This window comes from Acomys minous (assembly GCF_964271855.1).
Source record: "Acomys minous genome assembly, chromosome: 6".
NCBI classification, from domain to species: Eukaryota; Metazoa; Chordata; class Mammalia; order Rodentia; family Muridae; genus Acomys; species Acomys minous.
In genome coordinates, this window is record NC_140487.1 from 113669477 (window position 1) to 113697119 (window position 27643).

The window sequence follows — 27643 nt, forward strand, 5'->3', positions numbered from 1 at the left end:
CGGGTTGACAAACTGGTGGCCACTGGCAGCCACTGCTCATTTTCTTTCCATTATAAAGACAACTTTCTTTTCCTTTTGTGGTGTTGGTGGGAATCAGGCCGACCGTCCCACACGTGCCAGGCAGGCGCTGGGCTCTGTCCTGTTGTGGGCTTTCTTAATTTAGCAGTCTTTTTCTATGGGGCTTTGTGCAAATCAGTAAGACTAGCATTATTTGAAATCTTTTGTTGTTTTCTTTTCTTTTCTTTTTTTTGGGGGGGGAGGGTTCAAGACAGGGTTTCTCTGTGTAGCCTTGGCTGTCCTAGACTCACTTTGTAGACCAGGCTGGCCTCGAACTCACAGCGATCCACCTGCCTATGCCTCCCGAGTGCTGGGATTAAAGGCGTGCGCCACCATGCCTAGCTTGTTCTGCCCATTTGTATCAGCTAACAGGCAGAAGGAGGGCAGGACAAGAGTCGCCATGTGTATGCAGAACACCTGACAGAGCCTTTTAGACCCTTTTGTTTTTATTGAGAAAATTGGGTAGAAGCAGAAGTTGGGGCAACTAGCAGACTCGGGGAGAGGCATTTGTTGAGAATGCACACCTAACAGTGATGGGTTCATCGGATGCGAGTCAGTGGGTGCCCGAGGCCTGACTCATTCTTTGCTCGTGTATAGACTGTAGTCATGTTCTGCAGCTTTATAGAGATGACAAAGACTCCTGCAAGACCAACAGTTTCTTTCCAGATAAGCTCTAAAAAAATTTTTTTGTCAGATACTCTTATGAATGAAATAGTTATACAGTGGTTCATTAAAATGGAAACAAAAGAAGCCTCTTGTGTATCTGCTAGCTGTTGAACAGGATTGTGAATGAAGTCGTCTTTTGAGATGTAGTCTGGTGAAATCCTTTTCTTCCAGCCCACATGCTCACATGTAAAAGAATTTTAAACAGTATAATTGAGTCATAACCCAAATAACAGAATTATATCTTAATAGTGTATTTGGTTCAACCTTATGGTAGTTAGTAATTCACCACTTTGCTAGACTGTCAGGGAGCAGTGAGATGCCTAATAGTTCTGGGTGCAGATGCTTTTCAGCTTGTGCTTCTCAAGAGCTTCTCCGCTGCCTGCTTTCCCTCCCACCCCAATTCATGACTGTGAAGTTACTATTTATTTCTGGTCTGCCTGATTTTCAAAAATGTAATAGATTTTTTTTTTTATTTTCCTGAGACAAGGCTTCTCTGTGTAGCCTTGGCTGTCCTGGACTTTCTTTGTAGACCAGACTGGCCTTGAACTCACAGTAATCCATCTGCCTCTGCCTCTTGAGTGCTGAGATTAAAGGCGTGCACCACCACGCCCAGCTAAAAATGTAATAGTTTTGAAATATAATTTTCCATTGTTTAAAAGACTTATGCTAGATAGGTATATAAAAATGAATTATAGTCCTCATCTTTGTGTTTGCAGTGCTGGGGGTCACACTCAGGGCACTTGGCTGGGCAAGTATTCTGCCACTGAGCTAAGTTTCCCCTAGCAACCAGGTCTCACTGTGTAGTTCAGGCGAACCTCTAACGTCTCTTCCTGTTTCTGGCTTCTGAGCCTGGGCTGGTCTATGCTTCCATCTTTGTTTTTCTTTGAGACAGGGTTTCTTTGTGTAGCCCTGGCTGTCTTGGAACTCACTCTACACTAGGTTAGCCTCGAATTCTCAGAGATCCACCTGCCTTGGTCTTGGATCCCTTGGCTGGGATTAAAAGCATGTACTGCTCAATTTATGCTTCCATCTTAATGGCTTCCTCTCTCTTTTCCTTGAAGTAGCAGTACCATACCAACCAGTGGGATGTGACACTGCCATTTAGAAAGCAGAATTTGTGCTTGACCTTAGCTGCTTGTAAAATGGGGCCAGCAAGATGGCTCAGCTGGTAAAGTGGCTTGCCACCAGGCATGACAACCTGAGTTTCATCCCTGGGATCCAGATGGTGCGAGGCCTGCACTTGTAAGACTCACTGAGCTATGGTCAGGTGTGGTACACTCTTTAATCCCCGCACTCAGAAGGCAGAGACAGGCGGATCTCTGAGATCGAGGCTAGCCCGGTCTACAGAGCTCCAGGGTAGCCAGGCTACATGGAGAAACCCTAACTCAAAAAACCAAAACCAACCAACAACCAACCAACCAACCAACCAAACAGAAAAAGCCCTGGGTTCAGTCTCTAGTGAGTTCCAGTCCATCCATACATGGTCAGATTGTCACTTAATTTAAAAGCCAACACATAGCTATCAGCAGATCTTTGGTGGGGTTGTTAGCATCTGACATCTTCCAAGCTTCTCTCAGCCTCCTGAAGGTTCCTGTCTACGTTAGGGAGAGACTTGGATGCGTCTCTGTTTGAAGCTTGATTAGTCTGACCCCTCATCCTGTGATCAAGGACTAAACAGACATCTCTTGAAGGAGCAGAGACTGACTTTGCCCAGGGTGTGTCTGGCTTCTTCGGGAGGGTGTGGAGGAGCTGCTGGCACCTGAGCAGACAAGGAGCAGAGTGGGCCAGCGGGAAGGTTTGTGGAGGGATACAGGGTCAGTGACCCACCTCCTCTTCACCATTCTCACTCAAAATGTATCCTGGATTAAACCAATTTACTATGTGGGAGTGGCTTACACCAGTTTGCATCTTGGCACCACCCTCAGACAGATACTTGTGAGCTTCTCCATCTCAGGTGTCACTCAGTGTAGTCCTACAAGGCTAACCATCCAGCTGGTGGAGTGAGTTGGCTCCTTAGAAGTGACTGAAGCTGTCCTTTACGTTCCTGTCATTGTTTTGTTGGCGTGGTCTGTGGTCTAGGCTAGACTCAGCAGTGCTTGGGCAGCTGTCTTGAGTGCGCTGAGGGAAACAGTTTGTTGAAAACTTTGTCCTACACCATGGATTTGAGAAAGAAAAGTATCTGCTGGAGGGTGTTGGATATGTTTCCAACCCTGCACTGCTGTTTAGACCATCAGAAAGCTGTAACGCAAACAGGTCTCTGGGAAAGCCTGCTGGGAGTGTGCTGTTGAGTGTCTTGAATGTCTTGTCTGTGTGGCAGATTCTTGCTTCATTATAACCCTCCAGAGAACTCTTTCTTCACAGAAGTTTGTTTTTTGCTTTTAAAGTAAAATGTCCGGGCTGGAGAGATAGATGGCTCAGAGGTTAAGAGCACTGACTGCTCTTCCAGAGGTCCTGAGTTCAACTCCCAGCAACCACATGGTGGCTCACAACCATCTGTAATGTGATCTGATGCCCTCTTCTGGACTGCAGGTGTACACACAGGCAGAGCATTGTATACGTAATAATAAATAAAGTAAAATGTCCACTGCAGTGTCAGTCCCTGTTTTCTCTTCAGTGCCAGAAAATTGAAGTGTGATTGTTGGTGCAAATACAGATCTTTTGATACCCTGCAGAGTAGACACTAAGGCCTCTGACCTGTCTTTCTGTCCTTCCTTCCTCTTTTTTGGTTCTTTAACTAATTTTTTAAATATATTTTTTTGAGGTGGAATCTTATGTAGCCCAAGCTGGCCTTAGATTGCCTAGGTTGACTTTGAACTTTGGATCGTCCTGCCTCCACTCCCGTAAGCTTCACGCCTTACCTACCACGCTCAACTTTTGGAAGTGCTAAGCATCAAATCCTGGCTTTCCTGTCAGGCAAGCACTCTACCAACTGACCCACACCCTAGAAGGGTTTCATAATGGTCTGCTTTTGGTCCAGTACATGAGAGTGAACGCGAGGCCTCCTTCATGCTAAGCAGGTGCTCGCCCCCTGAGCTGTGTCCTGCCTCCTTTCCTTTTTCCTGTCTTTCATTCATCAAGGTTTTAATTGTAGCTCAGGCTAACTTGAGAAGTGGGCTCCTCTTGCCGCAGCCTTTGGAATAGCTGGGCTCACAGGCCTGCCTGGGCTGTGCTGGCTGGGCTCCTCTTGCCGCAGCCTTCGGAGTAGCTGGGCTCACAGGCTGCCTGGGCTGTGCTGGCTGGCAGGTATTGTCACTGTTGTTTTTGTTTGGTTCCCTTTTACTCCACAGTGTCTTCTCTTATTGGAGCCATTGTGACCCCGGGCAGATCAAAAAAAGGTTGCTCAGCGGTTAAGAGCACTGGCTGCTCTTCCAGAGGACCCAGGTTCAATTCCCAGCAATGACATGTTAGCTCACACTTGTCTATAGCTTCAGTTCTAGGGGATTTGACATCCTTATACAGACATATGCAGGCAAAATACCAATGCATATGAAATAAAAATAAAATTTTCATTCACTCGTTCTTTTGACATAGGGTGTCTCTATGGAGCTTTAGCTATCCTGGAACTCACTATGTAGACCATGCTGGCTTTGAACTCACAGAGATCCTCCCGCCTCTGCTTCTGGGGTGCTGGGATGAACCTCCACACCTGGCTATTTATTTATTTATTTATTTATTTATTTATTCATTCATTCATTCATTCATTCTCTGGCTATTTATTTTGTACATTTTATTTTGCTTCTGAGTCTGTTTGGAGGTCAGAGGACAGCTTGCGAGAGTCATTCTCTTTCCACCATGTAAGTCCTGGGGAGCGAACTTAGGCTGTCAGGCTTGGCAGCAAGTGCCTTTAACCCACTAGGCTGTCTCGCTGTCTCCAAATCCACTTTTTTTTTTAAAGATTTATTATATTATTATATATACAGTGTTCTGCCTGCACGTACACCTGTAGGCCAGAAGAGGGCATTAGATTACATTACAGATGGTTGTGAACCACCATGTGGTTGCTGGGAATTGAACTCAGGACCTTTGGAAAAGCAGGCAGCATTCTTAACCACTGAACCATCTCTCCAGCCCCTCCATTGAGCCATCTCTCCAGCCCCCCAAGTCCACTTTTGAACTGAGTGACTTGTGTTGCATGGCCTGGGCTTGTGTCTGGCTTCTGTCATCCTCACCTGGGCTTGCCCTAAGCTGAAGTGAGAGCATCGTGAACCCAGGGTTGCTGCTGACACAGCACAGTGACACTCAGTTCACAGGCGAATGCAGCCTGTTGGAGCAGCCCCCAGCTGATGTGCTAACTGCACTGGGAAGAAGTGTTTCGCACATTTAAATTGTGTTACTTGCTGACAAGAAACTGTTCAGTATTGTTGGCCTGGACTGCACTAATTGAATCACAGTTGAACCTGAATTAGCACAAACTGGGATAAGAGCATCTCCTGTCTCACCAGGAGTATTGAAGCACTAGGTGTATGAAAGCGCATCAGTTAATCTGTGATGTGAAAAAGGTCCCTCCACTTTCTCTTCCTCATGTGTGTGTGTGTATGTATATATATATGTGTGTGTGTGTGTGTGTAGTGCGTGGGTGGCCTGAGTTGAGTCTGTGCTGAATGTCACTGGCCATGTATGTGACCTGGGGAGAACTGTGTAATCTCTAAGCTGTAGGTGCGTTAATCGTACCGTGTGTGTGTGTGTGTGTGTGTGTGTGTGTGTGTGTGTGTGTGTTTTCATTTTTTGAGACAGGGTTTCTCTGTGTAACAGCTTTGGCTGTCCTGGAACTCGATATGTAGACCAGGCTGGCCTTGAACTCCCAGAGATCTGCCCGCCTCTGCCTCCCAAGTGCTGGGGTTTTTGTTTTTTTGAGACAAGGTTTCTCTGTGTAGCCTTGGGTGTCCTAGACTCGCTTTGTAGACCAAGTTGGCCTTGAACTCAAAGGGATCCACCTGCTCCATCTCAAGTGCTGGCATTCTTTAGGATTTTAAGTGACAGACGTGACTATTGCCTGGAGAGAGTACGCTCCCTCTTCTTACCCAGCATCCATTTTCATGCCTAGAGCAGACTGAAGTGGAGCAGCGAACATTTTATCTACCTACCTACCTACCTACCTACCTACCTATCTATCTATCTATCTATCTATCTATCATCTTAGCTTGGCTTCAAGTTTTCAGATTTGAACCCCTCCCTTTGTGCCGCTTGGCTCTTAGTTGAGGTTTTGAATTAGCACTTGTTGAGCATGTTTGAAGCAGATTACTTGGAACATTGACAACCAAACCAAGAAGCTTACTATTAACAGTTTGAGCTACAGTGTGGCTCTTCCCATTAAAGATGTTATTTTTATGTATGACACGGTGTGTGGGCACCCTTGGAGGCCAGAGGAGGGCATCCGATTCTGTGGGTCTCTAGTTACAGACCATGGTGAGCTCTCTGATGTGGGGGCTGGGAATCAAGTAATTTTTACCAGTGAGCCACAGCTCCAGCCTCTTCCTGCCTTCCTCACAGCTGTGGTTATGGGGTGGAGTTGGGCTAGTTAAGGTTGTTGGGCTGGGGCTGACTGGGCTTATGCACAGATGGCGATCATTAAGTGGTGGGAAGGAAGTGCTTCAGGGCCACGTGCAAGGTGCTGGCCATGCTCGCGTGTGGGACGTTCGGGGGCAGGGTGAGCAGACAGATATGCTCTTGTTCAGAACCATCTGCCCTGTAGTTCCAGATTTGTGACTTCTAACTGTAGTGCTGGCAGGTAGGCATGGGAAATGTAACAGCACCAGCTAAGCAGGGCAGTGTGTGCGTGCATGCTCCACTAGAATCCAGTGTAAAATAGCCTGCAGGGCCCCTCTGCTGCCTGAGGGTTGAGGTGTGCACTGTTGTCAAGCCTATGTAGGAGGGGAAGCCTGCTCGTACTTAAAGCAAAAAAAAAAAGGACTTATTTATTTATTTACTATATATATGAGTGTCCTATCTACATGTACACTTGCACATGCCAAAAGAGGGCATCATATCCCACTTTAGATGGCTGTGAGCCACCATGTGGTTGCTGGGAATTGAACTCAGGACCTCTGGAAGAGCAGACAGTAGTACTCTTAACCGCTGAGCTATCTCTCCAAACCCTTACTTTTTTTTTTAGATATTTAAATTTAGCTTCTAATGTGTTTCCATATTTCTAAGAAACGTAACTATCATCGCACATGTGTGCACCTGTAAGTTGAGGGAATGGAATCTATCTTTATATTAGTATCTTTAAATCACACTCTAGTCTCTCCTTAGTAGCTGCATTTGTGTAGGGCTGTGCTTCCTGTGAGCCTGTGATCCCAGCTCTTGGCAGGCTGATGCAAAAGGATGGCAGATTGCTGTAAACTTACGTTGTAGGGTCCAAAGCAAAACCAAAATCAAATAATTTACGGCTACTGTGAGAGCTCCTGCTTTGAATGCTAATAGTATGTTAATAAATGCTCCCATTTGTTGACTATCTACTGTGTGAGCACATGGGAGCAGGAACACCAGCAATTCAAGGACATCTTGATACCCGGTGACTTAGACGCAGGTTGGGCTAAGTGAGACTGTCTCAAAAACACTTGTCTATCAGTGGACAGTGTAGGAAATGTAAGCTTGGCAGTGGGTTTGGAATTGCAGTTCAGGTCTGACTTTAAAATACATATTTTTGCCCTTATACTTCAAAGCATCTTGGGTTATGAGTTAGTGAGACTTCTGTACAATACTATATAGTCTAGAATGCCCCATCAGTCAGTTAGCATGTTTAAACTGTTGGTTTTTTTTGTTTTTTGTTTTTTGTTTTTCGAGACAGGGTTTCTCTGTGTAGCAGTTCTGGCTCTCCTGGAACTCATTCTGTAGTCGAGGCTGGCCTCAAACTCATGGAGATCCACCTGCCTCTGCCTCCCAAGTGCTGGGATTAAAGGTGTGTGCCACCACCGCCCGGCCCATCTTGAGTTTTGATCTTCTGGGCATATTGTGGAGGTTATGTGTTAGTGTTTATGTGCTGACTTTGAAACATGGGAATTGCAATGCTGCCAGCTTCGGGGCTGGTCTCATTCCCTTCATGAGGGTGTGAGTACTGTATCAGAGCAGACCTGAGTAGATGCAGTGAAAGGAGGCCGGGGAAATGAGATCAGTTGTTAATGATTAATAGAATCTACATCTTGTCCAAAGGGACATCGTTATTTATCTAGTGTGTATATTGTAGTTGGCACCACTGTGTAGAAGTAAATTCTGACCAGTATGATCTTTGTAGCTGGGATGGTGAGCCAGTTAACACTTGGATACGTTTACCTGCTTCATTTTATCTTTAAAATATTTTCAGAAGTTTTAGCCCTTGCTGTGTGGCCCAGGCTGGCCTCAGACTCCTCCTGCTTCTGCCTCAGCATCCCGAGGCGTGGGATAACTCAGCACCCCGAGGCGTGGGAATAACTCAGCACCCCCTGCCCCATGTGACTGACAGCCTGTATCCTGCTGTTTTTGTTTTTTGTTTTTGTTTTTTTCCTGAAACAGGGTTTCTGTGTAGCCTTGGCTGTCCTGGACTTGCTTTGTAGACCAGGCTGGCCTCGAACTCAAAAGGATACACCTGCCTCTGCCTCCTGAGTGCTGGAATAAAAGGCGTGCGCCACCACTGCCCGGCTTCATTGGTCATTTTTTAAAAAATACTTGTTCTATGCCTGCACGTACACCTACAGGCCAGAAGAAGGCGTCAGATCACATTACAGATGGTTGTGAGCCACCATGTGGTTGCTGGGAATTGAACTCAGGACCTCTGGAGGCGCAGTCAATGCCCTTAACCTTGGAGCCATCTCTCCAGCCCTCATTGGTCATTTTTAATCATTTTAGAATGTCACTAATTTTAGAAGCAAGCAGCCTTTAAAGGTTGCTGAGATGTACAGTGTAGACATTCTCTGCAAAGATACAGGAGGCAGGCTCTGCTTCCTGTCTCTCATCCTTCCTGGTGCTTGGTCACAGTGCGTTTTTTTTTTTTTTCCCCAAGACTGGATTTCTGTGTATAATAGCCCCAGCTATCCTAGACTCACTCTGTAGACCAGGCTGACCTTGAACTCACAGTGATCTGCCTGCCTCTGCCTCCCAAGTACTGGAATTAAAGGCGTGTGCCACCACTGCCCGGCTACAATGTGCTTTGTATGATGTGAATTTTTCCTCTAATGGTGACAGTAAGATTTAGGAAAACACTCAGTACAAGTACAGGTACATGTCTGTAGAGCTTTAGACTATGGTTATAACTTTAGTTTTATTTGCCTTGTTTTTTTTTTTTTTAATTTTTATTTATTTATTTATTTATTTATTTTATTTGCCTTGTTTTTAAAATGCTTTTTATATTTTGATTTTAGGCAGAGCTTTTGGATGTAGGCCTGATTGGCCTAATATTTGTTGTGTAGCCCAGGCTGGCCTTGAACCTGGGGTAGTTCTGCATCAGCTTCCCAAATGCTGGAATTACAGACATGAGCTACTACACCTGTTTAAAAACAATTGTTTACCATGTAAAGACCGTTGTCTCATTGTCGGTCTTTTATCATACTGCTTTATTCCAACTGAAGTGCTGTTATGTGCTTAAGGCTTGGCGATTGAGCCTAGAACTGTATTGCTACACAGGTGCTCTGCCACTGAGCTGTGGTCTCAGGTGCCTCCACCCTCCCTTTTTAAAAAAACTTTAAATGAGCAGCACTAAGTTGTCCAGACAGGTCTTGAAATTGTTGTCCACCTGCCTCAGCCTTCCGAGCACTCACCAGGCCTTGCTGAAATAGTTTTATTTCACAGGTCAATACAGCTTCATTGTCATTGGACGTGCGTAGGAGGTGAATGCATTTGTAGGTCATGAAGCCTTAAAACTGATCTTGCAAACTGCATTGGCTTGGCTTTCTACTGTTGCTATCACAGAAGAAAATTCATTGTGAGACTTTCAGAGTTCACTTCTTTCTCTGCCCTTTTTACCCCTTTGCCTTGTGTTCCTCATTCAGGATCTTTTCAGTGTCTCTGCTGTAATTTTGTATCCATTTTATACCAGAAGGTGGAGTTCACTCTTTCTTCAGTGACAGAAAATTTTCTAATTGCCATTGACCTAGTAACCATTAGTGTAATTTAACCTGAATTTACAACCTGATTTGTCTCACAAGTGAGTTGTCATGTAGCTGACTTTAAATTGACTATATGCATTCATAAAATCTTACAGAGAGGCAGCCTGAAGATTTCCATCCATAAAAAGACAAATATGAGGCAAACTACCATTTCTCTTCTTCTTTTTTTTGGTGTTTTTTTCGAGACAGGGTTTCTTTATGTAGCCTCGGCTGTCCTGAAACACTCTCTGTAGATCAGGCTGGTCTGGAACTCAGAGGCCTGTCTCTTCCTCCCAAGTGCTGGGATTACAGGTGTGCACCACTACGGCCAACCAACATTTCTGTTCTTAACCTAATAGTAGAGAATGAATTTCTGCTTTGCTTGCAGTCCTAAAGGAAACGATGTCTCTGTGCATGCTACCTATACACATGCAAAGGCTCTCCCCCACTTCAGTAAATGTGGTGGCAGCTTTGCCGTTGTACTACTTGATGAAGATCCAGTATTGATCAGAACACTTGTATCCACACCAAGGCTTGCTTCCTATTGTAAAAGTACTAAAGAGAGTGTGGAGATGGCATTGGCTGTGCTGTGTAGCTACAGCATTGAATCTCTCCCTTTAAAAAATTTTTATTTATTTATTTATTTATTTATTTATTTATTTATTTATTTATTGGTTTTTTTGAGACAGGGTTTCTCTGTGTAGCCTTGGCTGTTCTGGACTCACTTTGTAGACTAGGGTAGCCTCAAACTCATAGCAATCCGCCTGGCTCTGCCTCCTGAGTGCTGGGAATAAAGGCGTGTGCCACCACGCCCACCTTTAGAGTTCTTTTTGCCCATCAAGCAGAGCTGATGGGGGTTATCATTCCTGAGTCCTCCACAGAGGTAGATGAAGCACATCTGCTTCTTAATGAAATGGTGAGTGGGAAACAGAAATACAGGTCCTAGAACTCTAGTGGAGAGAGACAGTGTGGAGCCTTTCTTGCTGGTCCCTGTTAATAGACACACCCAGTATCTGTGCACGTGGAAAGCTTTCCAGTGTCCATGGACCTTCAGCGAGGCAGTCGAGATGTCCGCACAGAAGCAGATCCATCCTCCATGTCACTTACCCTTTTTTGTTTTTCTTAAACTATATACTGTGACATTGAAAGGACTTGTGTTCACCAGAGAGACAAAGAGTGCTTTCATGGTGTGGCCTCTGCAGAGCCGGTGTGCAGGGCGTTTATTGGGCATGCACTGGCCCTGCTGCTCACCACCCCCACCTCATTGTTTGCACTCCGCATCTGTGTCAGTTGAGAAGTTCACCTCTTTATTTAACAGTACACAGTTGCAAAAGGGAAACCAAGTTCCTTGAAATAAATGTAAAGTGAAATCTTTCCTGTTATTTGGGTAAGGCACCTTTTGCATTGAAGTGTCACACTGAGCGCCTTGGTCTTGTTAAAAGTATCTTCTGTTACTTAAAACTCAAATTTCTTGTTTTTTATGGCTGCAGCTTTGTAAGGCATTGCTGTGCTTAATACTAATTCATGAAGTACAAGAATTGGTTACTAGTGTAAGTGGTATTTCAGTTCAGTTTTGGAAAAAAAAAAAAAGACTTGTGTGTGCATCTGGGCATTGAGTACAGGTGCAGTGGAGGCCAGAGGCTTTGGATCCCCTTGAAGCTGGGGTTCCAGGTTAGAGTTCCAGACTGCCCAGTGTAGGTGCTGGGAACTGAACTTAGGTCCCCTACAAGAGGACCTTTAGCTCCGAGCTCTGGCCTTGATAGCTCATGTTTTTGTGTTATATCGGATAATGGGAAGTGGAGAGCTTATCTTTTAAAAATTAATTTTTGAGACAGAATCTTGCTAGGTAATCCAAGTTGGCCTGGACTCAGGATCTGCCTCACCTGAGTGCTGGGATGAAAGCTTTGTGCCACCAAGCCCAATTTAAAGATTTCTTGTAACAACGCAAATGTGGTTGGGGTAGAGAATGCAACTCAGAAGCAGGTGTGCTGGTTCTGGCCTGTAGTTCTAGCCTGGCATGGCGAGTTCCAGGCCAGCGTAGACTTCAGGGTGTTTGAAGCCAACTGAGGCTGTGTAACAGGACCCTGTCTTTAAAAAAAAAAAAAAAAAAAAAAAAAGGAAAGAAAGAAAGTAAACCAAATCAAAACATCTAAACAAAGAAACAAACAAACAGAGTCTGAAACCTGGTGACTTGGCTGGCACTTCCCTTCGGATGGGATTATAATAGAGTACTCAGTTCACCTCCATGTTACACGAGCTAGTGTGTAAATGTGTGTCTGAAGCCCAAGTTAAAATTTGTTGTTCTGTCACTGGTTGTCGCATTGGGCCTCGTTTTGATCGTTTTGCTGGAGAGAAACCACATCTTGGACCTCTCAGTTGATCTAGCGTTTTCTTCCATGCCTTCTCTGTGCCAGCTACTGTTAACCGCTGCCCACAGTGCATCCAGCTCTTTGCACTAGCGTTACTGTTTGCTGTGTTTTTCATGAATATCCTCAGAGTTTCTAGACACCAGCTGTAACTCCTGTGACAGGCACAGGCAGTAAGTGCAATAACTGAAAAGCTGAACCAGATGTGCGGTAGGTACTGTTGGCAAGACTGCTTCCTGAGGGAGGCCGCTGTGTTGTCAGAGACGTTGTAAGTTTGTCTGTTAGTCTGGAATTGATCTGTCCCATTTACAGTCTGGGGTTGCCTGTACTCACTCACAAACTTGGTCCTGTTAAGGTGTACATGGCCAATAGAAACACTTGGGAGCATGGCTGAGGCCTGGGTCAGCTACTCAAATTTACCACTGCTAAAGAAGAGGAAGACAGTGGAAGAATGGAAGAGCAGCCGTCTTTGCTGGAGATTTGAACTGCTCTGAGGGCTGGGAGGGCTAGGGTCTGGGAAGACCCCAGGGGTTCAGGTAAAGAAGAATGGCTGCCTGAGTATCCGCCCCAGGCAAACAGCACAAAGAGCCACTCACTGTTGCCGCTTCATTCACTGACCGAGCCTTCTGCGGAGCACGTCAGTGGACATATCAATTAGTTATTTTCCATAAAGAGCATTAATGAGTAAAATCATATTTCATTTCTCAAACACACAGTGGCTCTCTGTCAGTGTGAATGAAAAGCCTTTTGGATTTGGTTTGATGACCTCATTGCATGACCATTTTTGAGTTAATGTGGCATGGCATCATTGAAGAGGGGCGGCTCTGATGCTTTTGCTTCCTGGAAAGTTGCTTCTGGCCCACTCAGCTAGGCTTTTCTGACTTGGAGTACTTGACTGCAGATGCTAGGGCCCTGAGAGCATAGGGAGTTCCTGGGCTGCTTGTCTGCTGTGCATGGTCAGCGACAGAACTGTTAGTAAGTGCAGTAGGCTTGTTTCTTCTTTCTTTCTTTCTTTCTTTCTTTCTTTCTTTCTTTCTTTCTTTCTTTCCATTTTACTGGTAGATGCACTGATTTCGCAGATCAAAGAAAGGCTGGTAGGCTTGTGGGCACCTCAGGTCTTATTGTGGTTCTAGGCACCAAATTGTACTGGTAGGGAATTATGTGATTTAGCCACATTCGTTCTCCAAAATGGATGAAACACCAGCAGCAATAAAAAGACATTTGAGTTTGCATCTAACTTTTGGGTGTACACGTGTGCCATGTGTGTGCACAGGTGTGAGAATGAGACTGCTGTCAGCTATCTTCCTGAAGCACTCTTCACCTTCATTTTTGAGACAATCTCTCACCGACTGCAGCTTGATGGTTCGCTAGACTGACCTCAGTGAGCCTGAGGTGCCTGCTGGGTTCCATCCCAGGCTCTTTGCTGCTCCGCAGGTTGCTGAGGGTCAGTGTTTGAGGCCTCATGCTTGTGTGGCATTTCTCCAGGTACCCTCCCCCTCCCTTTTGTGAAACAGTGAGATAGGGTTCTCTCTACATAGCCCTGGCTGTCCTAGAAATCATTCTGCCTTCTTGAGTGCTGGATTAAAGAAGTGTGCCACCACACCCCGGTCGCCCTTTGTTCTTTGAATTATGGGTTTACTGCGTTCCAGGATGGCCTAGAGGAATTCCTAATCCTCTTGCCTTAGCCTTTGATTGCTGGCCTTCCAAGTGTGTGTGTCCTCAGTAAGCTCTTACACTTAATGTCTTTGATGGAACAGCATAAGCTATTAATTTTATTAAGCCCTGACTCGTGAGTCTATACAATCTCTTTAATACTCTGTGTGGTGGGCCTGGTGTGGTGCTGCACTCCTTTAATCCCAGCACTTCGGAGGCGGAGGCAGAGGCAGGGGGGATCACTGTGAGTTTGAGGCCAGCCTGGTCTACAGAGGGAGTCCAGGACAGTCAATGCTAACACAGAGAAACCCTGTCTTGAAAAACCAAAAAAAAAAAAAAAAAAGGAAAATTCTGTGCAGTAATCTGGGAGTTACATAAGGCACTGTTCAATACTGCTCTTACCTAAGATCACATACACCTGGCCATTGTGGTTCACACCTGTAATTACAGTACTGGAGAGATGAGGCAGGAGGATTTCCTATCCAGTCCAGCCTGGGCAACATAGATTGCATTTTAGCAAGTCAAACCAATTCATTGTCACCGCCCCCTGCCCCCCTTCACTCCCAGACACCCTTTTGGCCCTGTGGCTTCCTCTCTCTAGATTACAAATGAATGGGCTTAACTAAAACGTTAACTGGCATGGTTGGGGTTGGCTTAGTCACCCTGATTTAGTATTGTAAAACGTTTATCATAGCAATTCCAGCTAAGAAACAAAAGGTAAAGGGGCAGGAGAGGGCGCTGGGCTAAGAGCACACCCTGCTGCAGAGGGTGCTGCAGAGCAGCCTTTGGCTGTGGGCTCACAGCTGCCTGGAGCTCAGCTTCAGGGAACCTCAGGTAGGGCTCCCACACATACCTGGCACACACTCACAAATAAACCTTAAAAAAATCTTTAAAGGAAAATAAACAGCCATGCCTTAGGGTGGGGACACAGAGCTGTGTGAGAGCTGGCACTGAGCTGTAGGCTGGTGGAAGCACCCCACAACGCTCCATTCCAAAGCTCGCCTGTGTCTGAACAGATACCAGGCAGCGCTGACACGGCTAGGTTTTTTTTTAAGTAGCGAGGTGAGCTCCACTTAAAAAACAGCAGCATGTTAATAAAATACCTGTTTAGATTTTTTTTTCCAAGACAGGGTTTCTCTGTGTAGCCCTGGCTGTCCTGGACTCACAGAGATCCTCCTGCCTCTGCCTCCAGATTAAAGGTGTATGCCACCACGCCTTGTTTAGATATTTTAAGAATTATAGTTAAAGTTCATTTTACTATTTCGTTTTTGATTGTGTATCTGTTCACCTGCGCTTGAGTGAGGGGATGTTGAGGGGGTTTTGAGCTGCCTGGTGTGAGTGCTGGGAACCGAACTCAGTTTCTTAAGTGACCTGTAAGTGCTGAGCTAGGTTTCCAGCCCATTTGCTTAGTTTTTAGACAAAATCTTTCTGACTAGTTTTGGCTGGCCTCCCTTTCTGCTCTGGGATTGTAGCTGCCACACCCAGCTCCTTTTTTGCGGTGGAGGGGTGGTTTTCTCTTTTCTTTGCTTGGACTTGATGCCAGGCTTAGGCTACATCACTCGGTTTCTATTTTACTGTTTTCATTCTTTCTTTCTGTCTTTTTTTTTTTTTTTTAAATAGAACTGTAGTTTTGTTTTATACAGTCTACAATTTGTTGATAATTTGAATATAAAAGTGAAGTTAGCATTTTTTATTTGTAGCATCAGAGGAAGAGTGTTTGTTCCTGTAACACGGCTCTCTAGCAGCCTGTAATTACGGTCTTCTGGCTAGCAGAGGACTGAGTGGCTCAGCTTCTCAGGCAGAGAGAGCACTGGTAACCAGCTCCCTTGAGAAGGCTTCTCCCATCGTGAGAATTAGTCTTCCTGAAAAAGCGTTGGCAGTGCAGAAGAAAGCACGGCTTATTTCCATCTGCTGAGTGAACTGTGTAGCACAGTGTGAAGAGTTTTATTTCAGCTCAGCGTCCTTCTTTCCAAGAGAGCTGCAGGATAAATGATCAAAAGTCCTGGAACTTGTTAGGTTCCTGCTTTCTACAGTGTGTGTGTGTGTGTGTGTGTGTGTGTGTGTGTGTGTGTGTGTGTGTAGTGTGCTTTGTGTGTGTAGCATGAATGTATATATACAATGGTATGTGAATGTATAGTGTGATGTGTGGATTGTTTGTAGAGTGTGCTGTGTAGAGTGTACGTATAGTGTGTGCTGTGTAGTGTATGTAGCGTGTGACTAGTATGTGCTGTGTAGAGTGTATATAGTACGTATGTATAGTGTGGTGCGGATGGTGGGATTTGTGTAGAGTCTTATGTGTATAGTGTATATATGTATGCAGTGTGTATACAGTGGCTGTGCATTTGGATAGGGTGGTGTGCATGTGTGTGGCTTGTATGAAGTGGCTCCTCTAATGTTTCAGTTCCGTCACTTCACACGCAGCATTTACAGTGCTTTGTGTGGGGGATGTGGGCAGTTTATTTAGCTGTTGTGTGAGGTTGCTAGTTTAAAAACTGTCTAGAGACCGATATAGTCTCTTTAGACATTTTAATGACTAAAACACAGGGTGTGTTTGTTTTGTTTTCGGTTTTCTAAGCTGGCTGCTGGGGTATAAAGAATCTCCTAATGATTCAGACTTTGGCAACTTGGAGTCATTCTTAAAAAACAAGCACAAACCGAACCTACCACTTTGCTTTTGTTTTTAGAGACAGGGTTTCTCTGTGTAGCCTTGACTGTCTTGGAGTCACTTTGTAGACCAGGCTGGCCTCGAACTCAGAACTCACAGTGATCCACCTGCCTCTGCCTCCTGAGTGCTGGGATTAAAGGCCTGTGCCACCACGCTTGGCCACTTTTTGTTTTTTCATTCTATTTATTTTTAAAAATTTGTTTCATACACATGAGTGTTTTTGTGTGTGTGTGTGTGTGTGTGTGTGTGTGTGTGTGTGTGTGTGTATCTATGCAAACCATGTCATTCCTGGTACCTGTGGAGGTCAGAAGATGGAGTTAGAACCCCTAGACCTGCAGTAAGGGATAGTTGTCAGCGTGTGGTCCTTGTGACTGAGCCCAGACAGCTAGTGTTCTTAACTCCTGAGCTGTCTCTCCAGTTCTTTTTTCCTTTTTAAACAGTCTCACTGTACAACCCTGGGTGGCTTATGACTCTCTCTGTTGACCATTTTGGCCTTGAACCTTTAGTGATCCTTCTGCCTCTACCTCCTAAGTGCTGGGATCATAGCTGCAAGCCACCACATCTGTTGTTAGCTCAAAGCTTGTCTTCCAAACTCTCCTCAGTGAACTAGAAACATTATACAAGAAGTATTATTTGTTACGTAGAGGGAAATTTTTTCATTTGGGGTTTATGCTACAATACTTAAAAAAAAATAAAGAATTAGCCAGCTGGAATCAGGTTATAGGGTTGTTCGATATTTTAAAATATGAAAGTCAAATAATTTGTATCTGTTGTAAAAAACACATAATCCAGCTATTTAACAGCATCATGCCAAGACATGGCTGTGGTCTTGTCACTCTTACAGAAGTCAGACTGTGTAAGCATTTCTCTTCCAAAATAGTGTCATACCAGCTCGGACATCTCCTATCTCCTAGTTTGATGTTGAATAAAATGATTGTCTCTGATCTCTCAGTGCAGTGTCTTCTTTGTGTTCTGAATATTTAAGTGAGTGCTAGGGAACCTGTTTTTTTTTTTTAATTATTATTATTTTTTTAGAACCGTTTTTTTAAAAATGGGAAGCTGGTGGGTAGATGTGGAGAAATTAGCTTAAATAGAAAATTTATAGAAGCAAGCATACAGAAAACAAGGGGACCCTTGAGTTTGCTCTTTGTGTGGTTAGAACAGACTTGAGCATGGGCAGCAGCTTCTCCAAGTTACCCTCCAGCAGAGGCAGCCCTGCTTCAGCCTGAGGGTGCTGGGCGGTGGAGCAGGAGCTGCCAGCACCGCTTGGTGGCCTTGCTTTCTTCGCTGTATTGCCTGCGCTGAGGTTTGAGAACTCCGGCCATTGTTTCCATTTCCAATGGATGTTTATCATGGGAACCGATTTTGGAGAAATTGAGCTAATCACATTAGGAAATTTGAAGTACTTGATTTTCCAGCTTTGTGGGAGGAGTAAGTGTAAGTATACAGTGCCAAAGGTTGCGGGTAAAGAGCGTGGGCCATTGGCAGAGCGCTCTCTTACTGCTAAGCACTTCCATTTGAGTTCTCTCCTCCTTAACTCACCTTCCAGAATTCCTAGAGGACCCGTGCAACAGCCTCTGGAGGATCGGATCTTCCCTCCCACGGTCTCTGCAGTCTACAGCACGGTGAGCATCCCAAGTGTCTGTCATACTGTCTGCTTGAATACCTGAGTGCCTGGTGTTCCTGCCATATGCTTCAGGTGGAAGGTTGAACCAAGCCCCAGTAGAATTAGATGCACATTGTGTGACCTGGTGACCTCTACTCACCTCTGTAGTCTAGTGAGTAGGGGTGAGGTGAACATTGTGTGAGGGTCCCTTGGAGTTCCACACCTGCCCTTTGCTCTCTTTCCGTAACTTCTGGCTTATGTTGTTCAGTATTGGGGACATAGCCCAAGTCTTTGTGCATACTAGGTGCTTAGGCACGCTGCCATGGAGCCATGCTTCTACTACTGCCTTGGAAATTTGTTCTGTTAATTTAATGATATGGCCTAATGGATGTTTATTATTGGGCTTATAATTATTACGGTGGTTTTACGAACCTGCTTTCACAATCACTAAAGACACAGACACCTGATAGACTTAGATTACTTGGGGCATGGCAGATACTACCGGCTCAGCTACCTTCCATTGTCACCCAGCCTCTAACCCATGCCATCTGCTTTAATCATTTTTATGTGGGCTACCTCTCATCCATAATTTTATAAATGCTTGCTTATTCTTGGCTGGTTTCCTCCATTCATGCTGATACAGCAATGTCTCCTCTCCACGCTAACCCAGTTGTGGTAGCTCTCTTCCTCCCCCAACACCTGTCCTTCCTCCCAAGATGCTTCTCTTCCCAAAACCCTTGGACCTTCACCATGCCTACCTTTCTCTGGCCCTGCTCGGGTATCAGCTTTTATTGGCCAAACAGGAATAATTCCTTAGGCAAGGTTTACAGAACAAGGGCAGGCATACCTGAGAGTGTGCTCCTCTGAGCAGCAGCTAGATCTTAGGAGCCAGTAATTAGCCTCAGAATGAATACATAGCACCAGACCAACCCCCAACAGAAGTTATTTTTTTACACTCATCTTAAATTCTCATTTTCTAATTATTTTTTCTGGGACAGGGTTTCTCTGTGTAGCTTTTGCTGTCCTGGAACTTGCTCTGTAGACTGTTGACCAGCCTGGCCTTGAACTCACATAGCTCCACCTGCTCTGCCTCCTGCCTCTTAAATGCTGGGATTAAAGGCATGCGCCATTACTGCCTGGCTATTTTCTAATTTTTATTTATTTTATGTTTATGGGTGCTGTCTGCATGTGTACCTGTGCACCTTGTGTGTGCAGTGTCCCTGGAGGCCAGAAGAGGGCATCAGATTCCCTGGGGCTGGAGTTACACAGATAGTTGTTGCCATGTGTGTGCTGGGAATCCAACCTGAGTCATCTGGACGAGCAGTCAATGAGTGCTCTTAACCACTGAGCCTCCCCTCCAGCCGCCTGATTTTAAATTGTCATTGAATATTCTTCTATTGAAAAAAAAATTCAGCCAGGCTTGATGGTGCACACCTACAAGCCCAGTAGAGGCAGGTGGATCTCTGTGAGTTCGAGGACAGCCAGGGCTACACAGAGAAACCCTGTCTCAACAAACAAACAAACAAAAAACAAATAAGCAAACAAAAACAAACAAACCAAAACCAAACCAAACCAAAATTGTCACAGTAGCTGCAGTATGGGAAGGGCCGTGAAGGAGCGTGGCGAGGGGAGGCAGGAAGGTCTGTAAAGACATTTTTCGGTTGTACAGACACAAGGTGGTTATGCTATACTTTGAAGTGGGAGTAATAAACGATTGTAGTATACTATGATAAAGTCAGTAAGTAGGGTATAAGGATATCTTTAAAGTGCCATGAAAGAGAGAGAGTCTATGTGATGTGTAGGGAGTTGGGCTTGAACAAGCCAATCCTATTTTTTGGTCTTATTCATTAGGGGTGATCTCCAAGGAAGATAATTTTTTGACACAAGTCCGCCTCCTATAAGAAACAATACTTTGGCATTAAAACATTAGATTGTTTTCATTTTTTGCTGTTGTCTGAATTTGTAATTTTTTCTGTGTTTTGGATGACTTTGTAGAATTTGAAATTCTTAAATCAAAGATCAGGTGTGTAGGTGCCCATAATCCCAATATTAGGTGGTGTGTGTGTGTGACTGAGGCAAGGCCGTGTGAGTAAGGCCAGTCTAGTATTCATAGTGAGGTACTCTAACTTAAAACACCATGTCATTAAGATTCCCTGTAAACAAGACGCTTGACAGTGTAGATTCATACTTTGAAGACAAGCCCATGAAACCCCTGAGTCTGTGACAGGAAGTGCATAGAGGGAGGCTTCACTCACTGAGCCTTTCTTACAGTTTATAGAGATGCTCGGCTCCCAGCTGTTGGGTTTCCTTGTGAGCGTTACTTGACTTTTACTCTCTAAAATTTCTTTCATACACTTAACACGCGTCACACTGTATGTCGTACTGCTAGAACAGCAAGGAACTTGAGGAATTAAATTTACTCTTAAAGCCGGGGGCGGTGGCTCAAGACTATAATCCCAGCACTCTGGAAGGCAGAGTCAGGCGGCTGTGCGAGTTTTAGGCCAGTTTGAAACCAATAAAAAAAAATAAATGCTACTCTTAAATATGATATTCTCAGCCTGGTGTGCTGGCACAGACCTTCCCAGCATTCAGAAGGCAGAGGCAGATGGATCTCTACGCCTTTGAGGCCAGCCTGATCTACGTAGTGAATTCCAGTCTAGCCAAAGCTTCGTAGTGAGACCTTGTCTCAAAAACTCAAAACCAAAACAGCAACAGTAACAATAATATGGTCTGTTCCCTTCTCCCTCCATGCCTTTGTTTGTTTGTTTGTTTGTGTTTTGTTTTGTTTTTTGAGACAGGGCTTCTTTGTGTAGCCTTGGCTGGCTTTGGATCCAGAGATCCACCTGCCTCTGTCTCCTGAGTGCTGGGATTAAAGCCGTGTGTCATCATGCCCGACTCCCTTCTGTTTTTTAAAGTCTGGTTCTTCTTTTAGTGCCTAAGTAATCCTAAACTATTGGGTTAAGCAATCCTTCTGCCTTAGCCTCCCTAGTAGCTTTTTCTTCTCCAATTTAAAATGACATTTATTTTATTTTGCGATAAGGGTTTACTGTGTATCCCTGGCTAGCCTGGAACTTACAACCTGGAACTTGCGATGTTGACTCAAACATTTGTCTGCCTCTGCTTCTGGAGTGCTGGGATTTCTAATAAATTACTTACATTCTTTCTTGTTTGTTTGTTTTTATGTTTTACATTAGTGGTTTGATTTGTATCCCTGGCTCTCCCGGAGCTTGCTGTATATGCCAGACTGGTCTCAAATTTACAGAGTTCCTCCTGACTCTGTCTCTTGAATGCTGAGATTAAAGGCATGTGCCACCACACCTGGCTAATCATTTATATTCTTAATAGTTTACGTTTCCCACTCCTGATGTTTATCGTGCAGTACAGGCTGTTAGCGAGTAGGGATGCTTTGAAGTCTTTAGTGCCCTGCCTTAGTGTTAGGATTCTGTATTTGGTCATGACTTGTCTTCAGGTTCATTCATCCCATTTCTCTTGTCACCAAATTAAGGCTACCTTCAGTTCATCTCCTGCTGCCTCTGCATGTGGTGCCCATATGTCACTTGAATTGAGTCGCTTAAATTCCTTGAAAGGCAGTAGTAGCACTTCTGGCCAGTTTTAAGAAGTTCTCAGCACTCTCCCTTTTCAGTGGCTGGTCATCTTCTGTAGACTCAGACACACTGCACGTCAACAGAAAGTACCCCGAGTTGGCCATGCCTTTGGAATGCCTTCATGTATTATGTTGTATTTGGTTATTTTAACTTGGTTTACTTACGCAAACTTGTCTTTGAAGTATTTATGAACGATAAGTCAAATTTGAGAGACCGATCCTGTTAATGAGCCATGAACATTCAAACAAATACTTGAAAAACTGTAATAGTGTGTTCCAGGGTAGAGCAGAGGTGACAGTCAGTGTGATCCAGGGTAGAGCAGAGGTGACAGTCAGTGTGATCCAGGGTAGAGCAGAGGTGACAGTCAGTGTGATCCAGGGTAGAGCAGAGGTGACAGTCAGTGTGATCCAGGGTAGAGCAGAGGTGACCGTCAGTGTGATCCAGGGTAGAGCAGAGGTGACAGTCAGTGTGATCCAGGGTAGAGCAGAGGTGACAGTCAGTGTGATCCAGGGTAGAGCAGAGGTGACAGTCAGTGTGATCCAGGGTAGAGCAGAGGTGACAGTCAGTGTGATCCAGGGTAGAGCAGAAATGACAGTCAGTGTGATGCAGGGTAGAGCAGAGGTGACAGCCAGTGTGATCCAGGGTAGAGCAGAGGTGACAGCCAGTGTGATCCAGGGTAGAGCAGAGGTGGCAGTCAGTGTGATCCAGGGTAGAGCAGAGGTTGACAGTCAGTGTGATCCAGGGTAGAGCAGAGGTGACAGTCAGTGTGATCCAGGGTAGAGCAGAGGTTGACAGTCAGTGTGATCCAGGGTAGAGCAGAGGTGACAGTCAGTGTGATCCAGGGTAGAGCAGAGGTGACAGTCAGTGTCATCCAGGGTAGAGCAGAGGTGACAGTCAGTGTCATCCAGGGTAGAGCAGAGGTGACAGTCAGTGTCATCCAGGGTAGAGCAGAGGTGACAGTCAGTGTGATGCAGGATAGAGCAGAGGTGACAGTCAGTGTGATGCAGGATAGAGCAGAGGTGACCGTCAGTGTGATCCAGGGTAGAGCAGAGGTGACAGTCAGTGTCATCCAGGGTAGAGCAGAGGTGACAGTCAGTGTGATGCAGGATAGAGCAGAGGTGACCGTCAGTGTGATCCAGGGTAGAGCAGAGGTAACAGCCAGTGTGATCCAGGGTAGAGCAGAGGTGACAGTCAGTGTGATGCAGGATAGAGCAGAGGTGACAGTCAGTGTGATGCAGGATAGAGCAGAGGTGACAGTCAGTGTGATGCAGGATAGAGCAGAGGTGACCGTCAGTGTGATCCAGGGTAGAGCAGAGGTAACAGACAGTGTGATCCAGGGTAGAGCAGAGGTGACAGTCAGTGTGATGCAGGATAGAGCAGAGGTGACAGTCAGTGTGATGCAGGATAGAGCAGAGGTGACAGTCAGTGTGATGCAGGATAGAGCAGAGGTGACCGTCAGTGTGATCCAGGGTAGAGCAGAGGTAACAGCCAGTGTGATCCAGGGTAGAGCAGAGGTGACAGTCAGTGTGATGCAGGATAGAGCAGAGGTGACAGTCAGTGTCATCCAGGGTAGAGCAGAGGTGACAGTCAGTGTGATGCAGGGTAGAGCAGAGGTGACAGGCGGGAGGCATTAGCTAATCTACAGTGTGAGCTGTGCAGTAAGCTTGCAGTGTTGTATATGTTTGTCTTTTGTATTAAGAGACAGTGGATCTTGTGACTGTTAAGCAAGTGTGTGATTGCAGTCATACTTAGTGACTGAGCAATGACCGCTGACAGGGCAGACTTCAGAATGCCTGGAAGGAAGGTTTCCTATTGTTTACTTAGGAAAGATTCCTTCGGGTTACTGAAGTTGCTCTTAAAGAAAAAATGACTTTGACACTGTTACAGTTCTGATCCTTGAAAGCACTTCTCACTTTATATACTAGCTGTCCTGTAGCTGTCTGTAATGTTTAGAAAATCCTGGCTTTACTAATTTCCCCCAGCCTCTGAGTGCTGAGGAGACCCGCAGCAGTAAAGGTCCTGCAGAGAAGCCTGGCCTGGCTCCGTCAGGTCTTGTTGGGCAGTAACATCCAGCTAGGTGGAAGTGTGCTTGACTGTGCTTGCTGTCTCCCCGCAGCATAACAATCACTGTTTTTAAACCAGTTGGAGTGGTGGTTTATATACACACAGTTTCATTAGTAAGTGTTGACCTGTGAGAACCCATGAGACGCCCGCATGAGGGAGGGCAAGGCCGCTGGCGTCATCCCACGACACTCACTAAGTAGACAAGGCTCCTGGAACTCAAAGTTCTGCTTCAGCTTCCTGAGTGCTAGGAGTTGGGGTGTGGCCATGGGTCTCCTTTTGTCTTTTATTTTTATCTCCCTCCTCTCCCCCAGACAGGGTTTCTCTGTGCAGCCTTGGCTGCCCTGGACACCCTCTGTAGATCAGGCTGGCCTCCAATTCACAGAGATCTGCCTGTGTCTGCCTCCTGAGTTCTGGGATTATAGGAGTGTACCACTGTGTCAGGCATGGGTTGTTTTTAAGACACACACTGTCTCTATGATGTATAGCTGTGGCTGTGCTGGAACTTACTGTGCATACCAGACTGTCTCTGCCTCTGCCTCGGCCTCCTCTTAGTGCTGGGAATAAAAGCATGTGTTCTTGGTTTCCCCCTTGCCTTTTGAGGGGGTCTTTCATTTGAGCATAGGGCTTACTGCTGTGGCTTGACTAGCTGGTCAGGAAACTCTAGGAATGCCACCAGTGTTGGGGCTACAGATGTTTGCCACCATGCACTGCTTTTATGTGGGGAGCCAAACACAGGTCACATGATTGCCAGGCAAAGCCCACTCTTTCCCACCAACTCTCTGTGACCTGATGTCACTTTAAAGTACTCACGACCTTGCACCTTTGGGACTCGGTCTGGTTATTACCAGTCTGGGTCTGTTTTTCTGCTTGTCTTTGTATTTGCTAATTAATGAGATTTATGAAAGTTTAGAGCCTTTGTTAATATTTCATGTTGATTTCTCATTAAACGTTAAATCAGAGACGTAATTAAAATATTATTTAGTATGTATTCACTTGATTTTCCTCCTTCAGAAGAAGGATTAGCGTGGAGATGTGAAGGAGTGCGCTGCTGGGAAATGCCAGCGAGCAACGGCTTTCAGGTTTCTCAGATGAGAGCAGAAGGAATCTGTGCCAGGCACTTTGCGTTGATAGTGTGCTGCTTTAAGCGATGGAATACTCCACCCCCTGAGCCATTTTATAAAGTGTCCTATGAGTCATTGCTCAGAAGCAAAGCAGTGCTGTGGAGCAGTAGCGGTCAGGCAGGTCCCAAGAACTAGGACGGCTGTAAGTGGTCTGCTAAATGACGGTGCAGTTAGTTCTAGAAGAGGAGGAGGAGGAGGAGGAGGAACAAGGCCATTATCTTGGGGAATAGATTTATTATTATCATAAGTTGGTGGCATGGATAGAAAGGCCATTTTTAACTGTACTTGGGTAGACACTGGCCAGTGTTACCTGTACTTTATGCTCTCACTTTTGTGAGCACACCTGACTGTTGGGGACTCCTGCCTGCCAAGGCTTGAGCAGGATTGAGGCTCTGTCCATTGTGTTCATTGTGACTTTGGGGCTGGGGTCACAGTTCACAGTTGAGCCCTTGTTTAGTGTCTGGCTTTGAGTTAGGCCCCCAACACCCGAGGCTGAGTCTGTATGGACGTGTAAATTGTTTCTGTGGTTGTTCATTTCCATATAGAACAACCATACAAGGGTATTTTATTTCTTTTAAGTTTTACAGATTCTAAAGATCCACTGGATAAGTTAACTTTAGACCTATAAAACCAGTGGTACAATTTTACCTAATTTTATATTTTATATATGTATTTTATGTTTATTTTTCTTTTTCTCTTAAAAAAAAAGATTTATTTATTCATTATTTGTACAGTATTTTGCCCACATGTATGCCTGCAAACTAGTAGGGGGCACCAGATCTCATTACAGATGGGTGTGAGCCACCATGGGGTTACTGGGAATTGAACTCAGGACTTTTGGAAGAACAGACAAATGTTCTTAATCTTTGAGCCATCTCTCCAGTCCATGTTTATTTTTTCGAGACAGGATTTCTCTGTGTAGTCCTGGCTGTTCCAAAATTTGCTATATAAACTAGGTTGACCTCAAACTCACAGAGATCCACTTGCCTCTGCCTCCTAAGTGCTGGGATTAAAGGTGTTCACGACTAGTGCCTAGCTCACAACTTTATTCTTTCAAGATGCATTTTTAAAATGTTAGGTGTACGCCTGGGTCTATGTGTCTATTCCACATATATGACAGTTTCTGCAGAGGCTAGAAGAGGGCATCAGAGCTCCTGGAGCTGGAGTTAGTAGGTGGTTGTGAGCCTTCCCAGTGTGGATGCTGGGGACAGGATTTGGGTCCCTATGGAATTCAAAGAGTAGCAAGTGTTCCTGCAACTCCCTTCATTCTTGGCTGTCTTGGCTGTCCTGCTGTAGTCTTGGCTGTCCAGGGTTTGTAGATCAGGCTGCCCTCAAGCTCACAGAGAGCCTCCTGCCTCTCCCTCCCAGAGTGCTAGAATTAAAGGTGTTTAGCACCACATTCCTTTAAATAAACATTCCTTTAATAATGAAAAAAATTGTTAAAAGTGTAATTATGAGCATGTGTGAAGTAATGATCTTCAACTTCCTCAAAGGAAGAGACTCTGAAAGTCCAGGTTGGAGGTTAGTGTGTGTGTGTCTGCCTACCATCTTTAAACGTTTACACACACCTGTAACCCCAGCACTCAGGGAGTGAGTTCAAGGCCAGCCTGGTCTACAAAGCGAGTCCAGGACAGCCAGGGCTACACAGAGAAGCCCTATCTGGAAAACCACTACCCTACCACCCGACAACCCCAAAAACAGAGAAAAAAGAAAAAAAGTTTTTTGTTTTTTAATATGCACGCACATGTAAAAGAGGCTTAGTATTGAAGTATTTGATTCTGGTAGGTTCTGGGTTGAGTAGGAAGCTTTATGGAAGAAAAATCATTACATTTTTGTAGTTGGCTAGGCATTTATCTGGAGTTCTAATTGCGTTCTAGTACAAGCTGGGCAAACACAGAAAGAAAGGGTTTGGGTGCCCCATTCTTTCCTCTTTCTTGTTTTTTAGGAAGGGGTCCATTATGTAGCCCTGGATACTCTGGAACTTGTTAGGTAGACTAGCCTGGCTTTGAGCTCTCAGAGATCTGTCTGCCCCTTAACTATCAAGTGCTGGGATCGACAGGCCTGAGTCATCACTTCAAGCTCTGCGCTGCTTTTGTTTGTTATATGCAGGGCAGGTTTCCTTAGAAGAAAAAGTAGTGGAAAAGGAGTTTACCTCAGCCCACTTAAACTTTAGCTGAAAACATCGAGTGCCCTCACAGCAGGGGAAAGAAGAGCAGCTGACAGACTTGGAGGAGAGAGAAAGTTTTGTCCTCTCATGAAAACACAACAGCCAAAATCAACTAGCAAGGCTTAAACAAAAGCAGACCTCTGACAGAGACAACCTGCTCCTCTGTTGCTTTTGAAGTAACTCTTTTGAGGTACTGTGCCTTCAAACCACTTGTCCTGAGGGAAAGGAGAGAACGTAGCTCTGTAGAAGCAGACCAGCAATGCCTTTCAGTTCAACATGGAAGCCCAGCCATGGAGGCACAGTGTTGAGGAAAAAAAAATCTCTTGAGATGAGATTTAGCTTCAAATTGTACAGGAACAAAAACTGTAGTTGAAAAGAGTTCCTAAGCTTGTGACATTGGAAAACAGTTTGTTGAGGTTTGAAGTAGTGAATTGTAAGAGTTAGGTGTGGCCTAAGTGCATGCTGGTCATGTACTGCTCTGACTCCACAAGTCTGTAGAAAACAGTGGGGTGTGGCCTTGTTCTTTCAGGACAAGTGAGGTGCGTTTCTATGAGTTAGAGAGACCTTGTCTCAGAACAAACAAACAAACAAACAAACAAACCCAAAAAAAATCT

At 45.1% G+C, this 27643-nt stretch overlaps 1 protein-coding gene across 26 annotated transcripts in view; it reads left to right on the forward strand.

Annotated features, from left to right (window-relative positions):
- EIF4G3 (eukaryotic translation initiation factor 4 gamma 3) overlaps positions 1-27643 on the forward strand; it is a 226087-nt gene that overhangs the window by 29605 nt on the left and 168839 nt on the right. For all 26 annotated transcript variants that reach the window (XM_084788155.1, XM_084788154.1, XM_084788157.1 and 23 more), the window contains one exon: positions 18016-18091. In XM_084788155.1, coding sequence (XP_084644281.1) covers positions 18016-18091 — 76 coding nt within the window. Of the gene's footprint in view, positions 1-18015; positions 18092-27643 lie in introns of those variants that run through there.